The sequence below is a fragment of the Cygnus atratus genome, chromosome 12, assembly GCF_013377495.2.
Source record: "Cygnus atratus isolate AKBS03 ecotype Queensland, Australia chromosome 12, CAtr_DNAZoo_HiC_assembly, whole genome shotgun sequence".
Lineage (NCBI taxonomy): Eukaryota > Metazoa > Chordata > Aves > Anseriformes > Anatidae > Cygnus > Cygnus atratus.
Genome location: NC_066373.1, coordinates 18082259 through 18095295, shown reverse-complemented (window position 1 = coordinate 18095295; position 13037 = coordinate 18082259). Strand labels below are relative to the sequence as shown.

The 13037-nt window shown below is 37.6% G+C and overlaps 1 protein-coding gene across 15 annotated transcripts in view; it reads left to right on the top strand.

The window, feature by feature from the left end:
• ADCY7 (adenylate cyclase 7) overlaps window positions 1–13037 on the top strand; it is a 61264-nt gene that overhangs the window by 20564 nt on the left and 27663 nt on the right. For 7 of the 15 annotated variants that reach the window (XM_035543352.1, XM_035543362.2, XM_050713202.1 and 4 more), the window contains 3 exons: window positions 8603–9131; window positions 10362–10562; window positions 12578–12739. In XM_035543352.1, coding sequence (XP_035399245.1) covers window positions 8961–9131; window positions 10362–10562; window positions 12578–12739 — 534 coding nt within the window. In that variant the 5' untranslated portion in view covers window positions 8603–8960. Of the gene's footprint in view, window positions 1–2534; window positions 2627–5543; window positions 5851–8050; window positions 8515–8602; window positions 9132–10361; window positions 10563–12577; window positions 12740–13037 lie in introns of those variants that run through there. The other 8 variants (XM_035543353.2, XM_050713200.1, XM_050713204.1 and 5 more) reach the window with 4 other exon arrangements.

Below are 13037 nucleotides of genomic sequence, written 5' to 3'. Positions count from 1 at the left end.
TTTGGTTTTGGCTGTAAAGCATGCGTGTGGTGGTGTAACAAATATTGCATGGCTGATATTTGAAGATGCCTGGGGAATGTTAAAATCCCCTTATATAATAAATAGTACATAGAAATAAGATTTTAAAAACACGTACTCTATAGAATTTACTGTTGAAGTGCTGGTCATTAAATAAAGGGGAATTGGATTTAATATGTCCCTTTCCCCCTGTTTCAGAAATGGTAGGAAGGCTTGCTTTATGAAACTTTAAGGGCATTTTATACTTCAAAAATATTTGTACTGCAGTAGCACCCTGCAGTACATTGTTCCTGGTGCTGATGTACAGTCATGTTGGTTCCATTGTCCATCTGTCATCAGCTTTGGGCTGAGGTTTGTTTCCAAAGTGAAATTGTCTGCAGATCTGATATTCTTCAAGTTAGAGTTCTTCCTGAAGCAGATACAGATGAAAAAGCAGAAATTCAGACAGAAAAAATGTTTTTTACCTTTGGCTTAGAGACAAGCAATGTTGTTTTTGTATTACGGCTTACTCTTGTATTTTGGTTATGATGCTTGGTAAAAGCATTTTAAAATGATTGGTTCTATAATAGCTATTGATAACAGTACAGTATGAAGGCAGTGCTGATCTATGCTTTGAGCAACCTTACAGGGTCAGTTACCTACTACTCAGTGACATATTTTCAGCGTGAACATCTATGTTAGTTCTTCCAAAAACTCAGAGACTGGGGGGAAAAAACAAACAAACAAACAAAACGAACAAACAAAAAAACCAGACTAAAAACCCAAAGCTATTGGGATCAGTGCATCAGCTGAGCCTCAGCTGTCTGTATGGGTTTCTCCTCAGGTCAGTAGCATGCAAGTATTGTAGAAAGAAGAGAGAGGTGTGTTTATCTCTGAGCCTGCTTCTCTGTTTCACCGTCTTTAGTTGGACTGAACCTAAATCTAAATAGCAAGTGATTTCTTATCTGACTTAGGACAGGTTTTATCTTCCTCCTGCCCATAGCATGCCCCTTATCCCTTGCCATGTTGTGATTGCACCTGTTCTGTGCAAATATACTGTTTACCCTAGAGGTGGGAAACATGCATTTCTCTGAAACTGCAGCACTCCCCCTAAATAACTAAATGAGATGGGGGGAAGGTAAAAGTAATGCGTGATGCCCATTGCACTCACTGTGATTTATTTATTTATTGAGCGTCTCCTGGCGTACCTAGCTGTAAGAAGAGGCAAGTTAAGTCCATGTGCCCTGGCGCTGGCACATCAGCAGACTGTTTCTTGGTTGCTTTAGTGAGAGAGAAAAGTGGAGGAATATTTAAAATATTGCTATACAAATGAGAGAGATTTAAGTCTAGATGTAATTACGTAATTCTGTTAAGCTGAGGGAGCTTGTCAGCCTTAGCATCCTAAACAATAACATCGGGAAAAAAAACTTGTCAGTTTGAACACACCTTTCTTTAAATGATCCTTTTTCTTAGTACTAATTTCAGTATAGACTGAGTATTACCTAGTGTAATGTATTTTTTCCCCTATAAGAAAAATGTTTTGAAGATATCAGGGATTTCAATTTCTGTAAAAATCAGTGGTATTCAGTAGAAAATATTGAGTCTTCCCCCCTCCCCCCTCTGTTGGAAACACTATTTTTACCTATAGTCTTCAAGCTAAATATTCTGTATTTTGGATTTTTTTTTAAATGTAGTTTATGTTGCTCTTTATTACTATAAATAACCGAACAAGCATTCTGCTTTTGATATAATTGAAATTATACAATGGAAACTTATCCTGACTTCTGAGGACACTGCGTTCAAAGGTGTGACTTTTAAAACAGGTCACAGAAAACTTACTGTAAGAGGGATATTGACTTTTGTGGTCATAAATTCAATTTTAAACCAGTTAGAAAATCTATTTGTAAGGTACATCGGAGTGTCTAGGACTCATGAAATAATCACACACCTTGGACTTTGAAAGATGCAAAGCACAGCTGAATTCTCTTCTAGTGTGATAATACTTTTTTTTACACCCTAGAGTTTGTTGCCTATGAAAATCAGCATTATAAAAGGACTTTTTTTTTTCCTGCTGAGATAGAAACTGAAGTTAATTATAAGGCTGGAGAGATTGTTGTTTGAGCTGCCTTATGTTTGCACAATAAACTACCTTGGAACAGCAGTAAACTCTCCCATCTAATTCAGTCACTCTGCTCTGGTTATATGGATTCTTTTTCCTTTTTTACTTAGCTTAGTTTATGAGCTAGTCGTAAATTATGAGTCTTCAGTTTCCTGAGCCATCTTCTGTAATCATTGCTGTGTCCTGTGTGGATCAGTAGTGCAGAGATTTCTTTGTGACGGGCTAATGGCTCTCCTTGAAGCCTGTCCTGTAACCATAGCGGTATTCGTCAGTGAGCACCACAGCTCCAGATGCGATATTATCAGTAAACTTCTTTTTGGGCTGTGGACCCGTGAAAATTGATGAGTCAATTAGCAACTCACTGCTGCCCTTGCTCCTGTACTTGTGGTTTGCCTTTCCTTTCCAAATGCTAGGCCAGCTCCGGAGCTCATCGGATGCCTCTGCTCGCTGACACGCTCCAGCACCCAGACAGAGAAGTGACAGGGTAAAACTAGCTTTCTGATTTCTTTGGTGAGTAGGCTCAAAAGAGAGGCCGGTGGGTGCCGGAGCTGGGTGCCTGGGCAGGCTGGCCAGGAGAGGGGTCCAGGTGGGAGACACCTTCTCCTTCTTGTGCTCGGAGCTGCCTGCTCGGCTCGGATGTGTGTGAAACCATGGCCTCTGCTATTTCTCATCTTCTGTTTCTACCAGTGACTGGAAAACTATATTCAAATTACTACTACACAAGTTGTTGTTCTGATTTTAAAGGCTATTGTGCAACACATGTCATGAGAAGAAGCAATCTATTCAAATAGGAATGCGAATAGAAAACGTTTTAGTTTTTCTTTGCAGAGTATTTAGCACTATCATCGTTACGGCTCTGAGTGCATAGTGATAACCTTTGTTTTATTTCATTGATAACGATTGTTCTGACACATGTCAGGATTTCTTCTGTCTCCTGAATTTTTTCCAATTGTCAGACTACTTTTTTGTATTGTTTTGGCTTTTGTATGTAAATAGAGCTTTGAGTGATCATGCGAAGAAGTGGGAATGCTCACTTTTAATAGGAAAACAAGGTAAATGTAGATCAGATTTTTTCTGTTTTCCAGAAGGAGCTCTTCACAAATTAAACATACATAAGGAAGGTGGAATGACACATAAAGAACATCAGGGTACAAAAATGGTTTACCTTTGTAAAGAAACTTACTGCACAAGTTAGATTTACTGCTGATAGCAGATAAGGCATTACAAATGCGTCTGTTCTCCTTTTAATATTTTTATAGGAGCAGAAAAAGCTAAGATGACTGCAGGCTAGCATTTGGAAGCAAATTCCTAAAAGGAAGAAGTGTTGTCTTTAACATGAGTGGTATTTCCTGTGGTGACTGCTACGAAGTATGCAAAATCCAAAAGGATTGCTAACATTCGTTTCCTAGACTGAATTAGTTGTGGAGTCCACTAGACCGTAGATTATTTTTGCCTGAAATTCATAATTCATCTACTAATACTCCTGCAATTATTCTATTTGATGATTACAGATTCCTGATTCCCTTTTAATATCTGCTAATGGGTAATTATGGTCAGCAATCATTCTTGTCATGGAAATTGCTAATGTAATTTCAGAAACACTGTTGTCATTTGTGTGAAACAAAAGATGGAATGGAAATCAGAAGTGCACCTTTTTCTTTGGTGCTGTAGTAGTTAAAAACAGAAAAACTGCTTCTGCTCACTTTTGTGCTTTGGCTGTTGAGAAAAATAAGGCAATATATGTCATTTTACTTGATTCTTGCTATTACGGTTTGGTTTTAGTTTTTCATGGATGAGACTGCTTTTCAGTAAACAGCTTGAGGTGAGTAAGACTTGAGTCCCTGGCAAATGAGCAGCTAAGTGGAAAAATAAGTACTTATTATCCAGGCAGTTACTGAGAACGTGTTTGTGAATACATCGATAATTTCAAAATGGAAAACAGAACTGCAGCGTACTTGGATCCTCCTTGGAATGGCATCAACTTGGTCAGTGTCTGGTAGGGACAGTACTTGTAAGGAAAGGGGAGAAAGGATGTGATTCTTGGCCATCTGCGTCAGTCCTGAGTGGGAGACTGAGCAGGAGGATACGGATTTGCCAGGTCCACTCCACAGTCTGAAACCTGAGAGCAGTTTGTGCTTCATAAATAGAATAAAGGAAGGGCCTACCAAGAGCTGTTTTGTTGTTATCAGCCTGATTTTTGTGTCAGATAGCACGTTGTTCTGTCGCTCCACCTTGCGCTGTCAGGAAGGAAGAACGCTCTCTGTGCCGCTGTGACGGGAGCTTTCTGCTGTGCTCTCAGGGCCTCGGATGTTCTCCCGTGTCTCCCTGCTCGCCCTGCCCTGGCACCGGTCCTTTAGGACAGTTCAGAAGTTACCCCGTCCTTCAGCACCCTCTGCATGCTGTTCAGGACAAGGCTGGAGATGGAAAATGAGGGAAGTCCTGGCAGCTGTGGAGGCACAGGGATGTAATCACCCCATCAGGTGATGTGCCTCTTGTCTGAGTGATGCAAGTTCCCAGATTAGTTTCCCTGGTGAAGAGACTTGCTTTTTTGTAATTACTTATCTTGAGCCAACTGCAAAAGAATGTCTTCACTGATTTTTTTTTTTTTTTTTTTGTAATATGACTTGTTAGTGTAGCCCAGGATATCATATTTCTGGTTTTTTATATATATTTTTTAAACACTTGGTCTCTATAGGCTCTGCAGTATGGCCATGTCTGTTCTGCAACTCTTGAGTCCTGGCCAATTCCTACGCAAATGTTGTATATTGACACAGAGCGCTGCGGACAGTTTTAACTAGTCCAAGAGAACAAAAGAGCATCATTCCAAGCCTAGTAGCTTTCAGTCTTCTATAACAAAATCCTATGGCTTCGTCCAGGAGACGAGAGTGTAGTGGTATTTGACAGCTGATATTAATGGGAAGCAACCACAGAGCTGCTGTCAGAAATACCCAGTTTTGTGGAAGACAGAAATAACTCTTTTCTGGTGAGCAAGAGGTGGCTGTGTGTGTGTGTGTGCACAAGATCTTGCCCAGTACTTACCTTGGTAAGTTTCTGTTGCTGAATCTGAATGCAACCTTGTTCCCAGTGCATTGGAACAGAATAGATTTACTAGGCTGCAGCTGTTTGATTCACATTCTGAAAGGAATTTTACTGTCTTTCTTTTTCTTTTCTTTTTTGCCTATCATGAGCCCAATGTTCTTGTGTATTCATTGGGCCAACTTCTTTACCTGGCCAAATATTTTTCAAGTTAACTGCCATGCATGTGGCTGGAACTCATCTAGATCTGATTGAGTTTTATTCATTTGTTTGGTAGACATTCTTGTCAGTTCTCAGTGCAGTTTCCAATCCATACTATTTGGGTTATTTCTTATATATATATACACTAATCTTGTCGACAAATTGTTCCTTCTCCTTTCTAATTCTTCAGAACACAGCGAAGACTTCCAAAGACAGCTTTTTTTCTTGATAAAGTGATGATCAGAGCTCCTTTTTGTTTGCTGCTCGTGCTTCTGGGAGTGCTGTTTGGATTTTGTGGTCTATTGCCAGTTGAGGGTTACATCTCTCTTGTGGTGTCAGAACGCCAAATCTCCAAGAAGCAATGACCAAAAAAAGTAAAAGTGATCCTGTGGTGAACAGTGCTCAAGTGATCCTTAAATACATAAACAGGAGTGCCTTCGACTGATGATTTTACTAGTGTGTCATGTCATCTCTGAGACAGAACATTTATCCCTCTCGTAAGTATTTCTTCTCTGCTTTAAAGTGGCTGTTGGAAAAAAAAATTCAGAGGGGGAGGAAGGGCAAAAAGAGTGGAAACTTTCAGCTAAGTCTGTTAGTTTCTTGAAGAATAGATCCTTTTTTTAAGGAAGTTTTAAGCTAATGGGAGGAATTAATATCACTAATACTATTTTTGTGTTCAAGTCTGGTTAAGTGAATTGAAATTTTAAAGTATTTTGCTTGTACTGAAGAAACACAAGTTGCTGGGTGGCTCTTTTTAAAAAGGGTTCTGGTAGTGGCAGTGGATGCAGGATGCAAACTGAAACTAGTCCAGAACTGAATTATTCATCTCAAAGTAGTATTCATGTAGTGTATTACAGCAGATTCCTGTTAAACCAATACGGTACCATTTGAGGGTTTTTTTTTTTTTTTTTTTTTTTTTTACTAAACGGAGTTTTTGAGAAGAAAATGCTGTGAGCCAGGGCTCATTAGTAATTACTTGCAATGTATGTCAGTGTAACAATCAGGGAAGGAATATGTGAATCAATAAGCTATCACTCTCTTACTTTATTGAGATGGATTAAGTCATTGAAGAGACGTGTCTCTCTGATTTTTGTGTCCTGTAAAACTCTTGAAGCCATCCCTGAATAGTATTAAAGCTGATATTTGACATTTTTCATCTTTTGAACGTTAGATAACTGAACCAGAGCCACAGTGTAGTTCTGAAGAATAGATTGTGCCTGGTGGTGTATTTTCCTTGGCAGAGTCAGAAGAATAAATGGCAGAAGAAAAGCTGTAAAGTCATTTTTCTTGGATTGCAGATTAAGTAGCCCAAGACAGGATTATATGTCTCATAATTGTGAGTGTATCACTGCTTAGCAATTAATGGTTTTTAGAAAATGGATTTGGTTTTGCAAACTGGAAAAAGGCTTTTTTTTAAGAGCCTTTCAAAATATCTATTATCATAAAAATTACCATAAAATTGTATTTCTGTGAGTATATTAAATAATTTTTTCTTCTGAGAATACACACAGAGAGGGGTCCCTGCCCATGGCAGGGGGTGGGAACTGGGTGGTCCTTAAGGTCCCTTCCAACCCAAACCGTTCTGTGATTCTGTGACTCACTGATTTCTACGATGCATCCACACACCTTTGCAAGAGCGCAATGATGCATACGCAAATAGCATACGTGCCAGGTGATTTTTTTCAGGTAAAATATGGGAGACCTTTTTATTGGGAAAGAAAGCTCAGTAACAGCAAGTACAGGTGTGCCTAATAATGGCACAGGTGTGCCATTAACTGTACAAGGGGAAGATCTATTGAAACACGTCTTTTATTTCAGATTTCAATATGCATCTGCATTTACTCTGGATGATACTGAATAAAAGTAGTGCAATATGTTTTTTTTTTTGTGATTAATCTAAGTTTGTTCTATACTGTGAGCAAGAAGTTAGTTATTCATTTTGGTGCAGAAGCTCACTTTTTGTTTTGGTCCAGTCTCAGTATGGTACATCTGTTTTTGCCTGCTTGGTCACTAATAAGTGGGTAGTATATTAATCTTTGGCTATATTTGCATAAACTAAATCATTTAGTATGCTTTCTGAAACTGTTTTTCCTTAACTGCTTCTGGTTGTAATGTGAATGCAGTGGGAACATGCGTCGTTGGAAGTTTTGTCTTAGAGTAACTGGCTAGAGTTTGGCTTTTCTTTTAGCTGGTTCTTTCTCCCCAGAGAAATAGTCTTGGGCACCATGGTGACGGCAGTCAAGTGGCAAAGAAGCTGTTGTCCTGTTATCAAGTTCTAATAAAACGTCTTCTGAAAGCCTGTTTTTCATGCTCCCCTCCATCCCATCCCCCTGCTTTTTTGTTTTACGTCTCTTGGCACTGAGTGAGCTATATTCACGAACCTATTTGAAAAACGTTGGTCACTAGTAATTTACAATACAGTTAATCTCTTAATGTTCATTGTTAATAGAATGCACCCTTTGCCCTGGAAACGCTATTAATTGGAGTTGAATGAAATATATAGAGCTAGATGTTTTTTTGTTTGTTTGTTTGTTTTTTAAATATATAGTTGAGTGAATTTTGGCTTCGGTTGTATTATTCTAATTTTTGGTCTCCTTTTTAAATAAATTGTGAAAGGAGTAAAAAAAAACCTTAATTTTTAAAATACACATTTTGAAAAAGAAGTAAAGCAAGAAACGTATTATGATTAAAAATTTATATATACACATCACTTCAAAAGTGTTGTTTTGTAACAACAAAACCCACAAAACAAACAAAAAAAATCTATTGCATATTTCGGTTTCAGAAGGGAGCTGTATGCTCGCTGTTCAACAAGTTTCCACATCAGCTGGTTAGCGAACTTTCTGCCCTCAAACCACCATGTTTACTAGTTCTTCCAGTCTTGATAACGTGAATTGTCTTTAGTTTTTGTTGCATGCTGCGCCCATGGAAAATACCTCATTAGCTCAAAAGGAAACAAACCAAATTTAGTACGCTTTTCAAATGAAGTTTCAGTTGGTGGAGTAAGGTGTGATGGTGCACGCTGAGCAGCCGCTGCCAAGTGTTGCTGGAGCCCTGCCTCTGTGGCTGTTAGACAGCATCGCCTGTGCAAGGGGCTGTCGGGCTTCCACTCCGCGAGCCAGAAGCAGCTTTCAGTTGCTGCTCTTTAGAGCATGCAGATAGTGAGTTTAAGTGTGCTTTTTTGGGTGGGGGGAATGTTGTGCCCATTTGTCTGAAGACATCTAACTTAATAATACTGTTTTTCTACAGAGTTCATCTCAGGAAGTGAAATTCAACCTTATGGAAAGAAGGTAGAGACTTTCAAAATAATTCAAAGAAAATAAAAAAATCCTTGCCTCACACATACAAGTTGATCTAGAGATTCCTACCTGGAGCTGGTGAATAGCCCCTGGTTTTGGGGACGCTAACTCTTTTGCTTTTGGTTGCATCGGGAATCTGAAGTTAGTGCTCATGAGAAGTAAAATCGGAGAACCCGGGGTGCTCAGCGTGGCTAAAGATTGCAGAGGCGGCAGCGAAAAGTCAGACATTCTCTTTGAAGTAGAGGCTTCAGCTGGGTCCTTTTGTGTGCCCTGGGAACTGAGAGAAATAGCAGCCAACCTGGGATAAAATGCCAGCTAAGGGTAAATACTTCTTCAATGAAAACGATGACTGCAGGATAACAGACCCTCTCTATGAGAAGTACCGCTATACAAGCCAGCAGCATCCACTCTTGCTATTGCTGCTCTTCATTGCAATCATCTTCTGGACTACACTAATTATCATCTTTTTTGTCAAAGATGTGAGTATACTGTTTAATTGGTGGTATTCAGTGTTTTCAAAGATGATGAGGAATCGGTATAATAGCATACACATAAAACAGCACTCAACATTTCTGGTTAAGTAATTTTTGAGCTATGTGGTATGAAAGTTTGATGTTGAAAGAAATCGAGTAATTACGTAAATAATGCTGTGTATGCTTTTGAAGGGATAGCTTGAGACAAGATAGTTTTGTTACCCATGCACAGTTAGGAGAAGGCATGTTCTTCCCTTCCTATATGTTACGAATAAATCGTAATCTACTCTGAGTAGTGGCTATGATAGTAAATAAATAATAGTGGGGCCAAAGACATAACAAAATCATAAGTTAAAATGTCTCCTGCATGTTTTGTTTTTAAACTTTGTTTTTAGATTCATCTAAGAAATGTAAATTAACGTCGGTTATGAACTCCTGATGTGATTTTTTTTTTTTTTTAGGATTTGTATATTTATTTACTAAAAAGACATCAAACAATCCCACGATATAATAATAAGACCTGTTGAATCAGTAGTCATTTAGCAAAGTGCAGGGATCCTATAGGCATAGGAAAGGTACATCTTAAAGAAATTTGCTGTTGTGTAGCATAATATGATTCTGTTTAAAAAAAAAAAGTTTTCTTCAAGTAAGCCCAGTTGACAGCTGGTAAAAAGGGGAGTTGATTTAATGATAATGTTGTAAAAGGGTAATGAGGGAGCTGTTAAAATTCTCCACTGCCTTCTTACGCTGCTTTCCAAATAGAGTGCTTCATGAGAAAGTGACTTAATCATACCAGTTGCACTCATATCCTGTTTAGCTTTTATTCCTTAAAAATGGAAAGAAATATCAGTGCTGTTTATATGTGTTACAAGTCAACTGCTGTAAAACCTGGGAAAACAGTTGTTGCACCCCTTTTAGCAAAGCTTGACTTCTTTAAATATGTTTATTTGTGTACAATATAGAATAGTTATAACAGTTTACAACAACAAAAGGGCTAATTTGGGAAATGATGATGATGAAACTGGACAGACAGGGTACCTATAGTAGTATTTATTGTTATCTCTTTATGTATGAATACCAGAAAGTATTAACACTGCCACAGCTTGACTACTTAGGAACTCAGCTTAGCATATTTTAAAGCTAATTAAACTGTTTCCAGGACTGTATAGATGCATTTTCCATCTTTACTAAAGGAGAAAGTTAGATCAAACATAATGCTTTGTTCTGTTTTTGCAGGAAGCAAATATGCATCTTGCCTTCATTATTGCAGTATGTGTTGTTCTGGTCATATTTGCAGTCATGTACTTACTTTTATGTATCGAATCCCTGTTTCGGAGATGGCTAACATTATTTGGAGTTATGATTTGGATTTGCTTCCTAACCATAGGATATATTCCTCTTCTTGAAAGAGAAAATGATTTTTCAGCATGGGAACAGGTATGTATTTTCTGGTAATTCATGTACCTCCACAGAACTGGTCAGTATATATAGATCTACTTGTGTGCTTTATTTTTTTCTGAACATTATAACTGCATAATAATATTTTTTTCTTGAGATTTAGGTTCCCTTTCCTAAATTGGTTTTATTGGTTTATATTGTGGCCAGTTTTCATTTGTATTCTTTTGGTAGTGAAAACACAGTTCAGCTAAGATAATTGGATAACTGCATAAATTTATGCAGAAATTGCATCTTTAAGTTGTAATTTTAATTCTATTTAAGCAGGTTAAACACTAACTATTATGAATTGATCTTTAAGAGAATTTTTTGTTAATAATGCTTGCTTTGTTAATTTGTGTGTCAAAGTGGTGTTCAAGACATGTATTAAGGACTCTAGAAGTGGGTGTGCCCTAGGGAGCAGTTTTTCAAATCAATGGGAGAGGTGAAGTGAACAATAAGAATTAATGACACATCCTGGCATAGCTGGGTGCGGTTCAAGTTCATTACTTAGTATCTCTGATCAGAAGACAGACAATTTCATGATGCCAAAAATATCATAATCTGTAGGAAACTCCTCCTAAACTTTCATAATGTAAACAGAAGAGTTTTTAATGAAATAAAAATGAGTTTTTATCTTGTTTTACTGACTCTTCCCCTTCCCCTCTTTACTTCAAATAAAGAAAGATATAAATTATGAGTTAAACAACCAAAATCTGATTTGTATTATGGCCTGGATCCAGCATCAGTATTTACAGTTGCTATTCAGTATTTTTTGACTTAAGGAAGAAGATACCGCCTTAGGAAAAAAACAAAACTTACTATTCTTAACTATAGGTACAGCCATGTAATGAAGCAGGATTTGGTTTTGTTGCTTTCTATGCAGCAAGTCAATGCCTTACATTGTTGTAATTTGGTAATAACGTTGATTTAAAACCAAAAACATAAGGAGACCATAGATTAGAAAGCAGAAGCGAATAGGTGAATTCCAGAATTTTATCACAAGTTACGAATTTATGACAGATTGAGGCTACTGTTTAAATGCAGGTATGACCTTTGCTTGCCTGTGCTTATAAAAAAAAAAAATAATTACACAGCATTCAGAACAGTCTGATAGGGTTGTAAATACAGTAGAAAGATTTTTGGTACAGCTGAAATAGTAAATCTGAATGTGCAAAGGTTACTTTTTTGTTGGATGACAACCTTTGTTTATTTGTTTGCTACTTTCTGTCCCAGCCAAGCAATCTGCTTAATGCTGGCAAAGCATTTAAGTGTTGCCTGGGCCTTGAGACTTCCTTGAAGGAAGCTGATGTCTGGAACAGCGCAAGTTTGAGCTGCAGAGAAGAGAGAGACCTGAGTCAGAAATGCTGCAGTATTTTCTTCTGATCAGGCCTGTTTAGTTTCCATATGTAAGAGCGTATCGCTCTAACAAATCTATAAATATGGGTATAAGTTCTGTAGATGTTCCTTCTGATCTGTAGCAGTGTAGCAGACCATTGGGCATTTTGTAAAATCTGTGCAGTTAAATATGTAGGTAGTGGCAATAGGGATTATTCTCTTCTGTCAGCACTGGGAAGTATTTATCAAATATGGAGCAAATAAATGTGGTCTGGTGGTTTTAGGATTAGAATACTGACTTGGAGAAGGTGAGAAATTTGTTTCTATTCAGTTTTGCTATCTGTGCAGTGTGCTCTTCCTGATACATAATGTATAAAGTGCATCTTCAGCTGTAATGGATAAATTAAGGATAAAGAGTGAGGACAACTGGAAAAATTAAAGGTGATATGTCAGCTAAACCATTTTATCTATGAATTTATAGCTGCTAATTCCTCCAAAGATTTTAGGGTTACTTCCCTCATGTTTTTAACTGTGCTTTTGAAATGTCAATATTCTATTGTTTGGCTTGAAAATAGGCAAGAATGCTGCTACTTTCCTTCTTCTTTGGTGATTTTTGGTGAACATAACAACATGTAAGAGTGTGTGTGTGACTCGCTTTTGTTTGTTTGTTTTTTCCAAAGGTGCCATTCTTTCTATTCATAATCTTCACAGTTTATACCATGCTACCTTTTGGGATGAGAGATGCAGTTATAATTAGTGTTCTTTCTGCTCTCTCCCATATTATTGTTCTAAGTGTGTTATCCAAGGATTCTCAGGCAGACAAGAGATCCCTTCTGTTTCAGGTAAGGAGAAGCTACTTGGTTAAGAAATTAAATATCCTAGTCATATTACCATTTGATACTGGCATAACTATCCTGTTTAGATAAGTACCAAATGTCCCCACAATTCAAGGATTTGGAGCTTGGACCAACATCTGTTTTGCATGCTTTTATGATAATATAATTATTTTCATTTATCATGCATTTGGGTTTGCTGACCTGAGTGGGAGAAGCAGATTTATTTATTTATTTATTTTAACGTTACTTAAAATACAACAAACTTTGCCACAATCTTTCTTCCCAATCTGTGCTGTTTCAGATG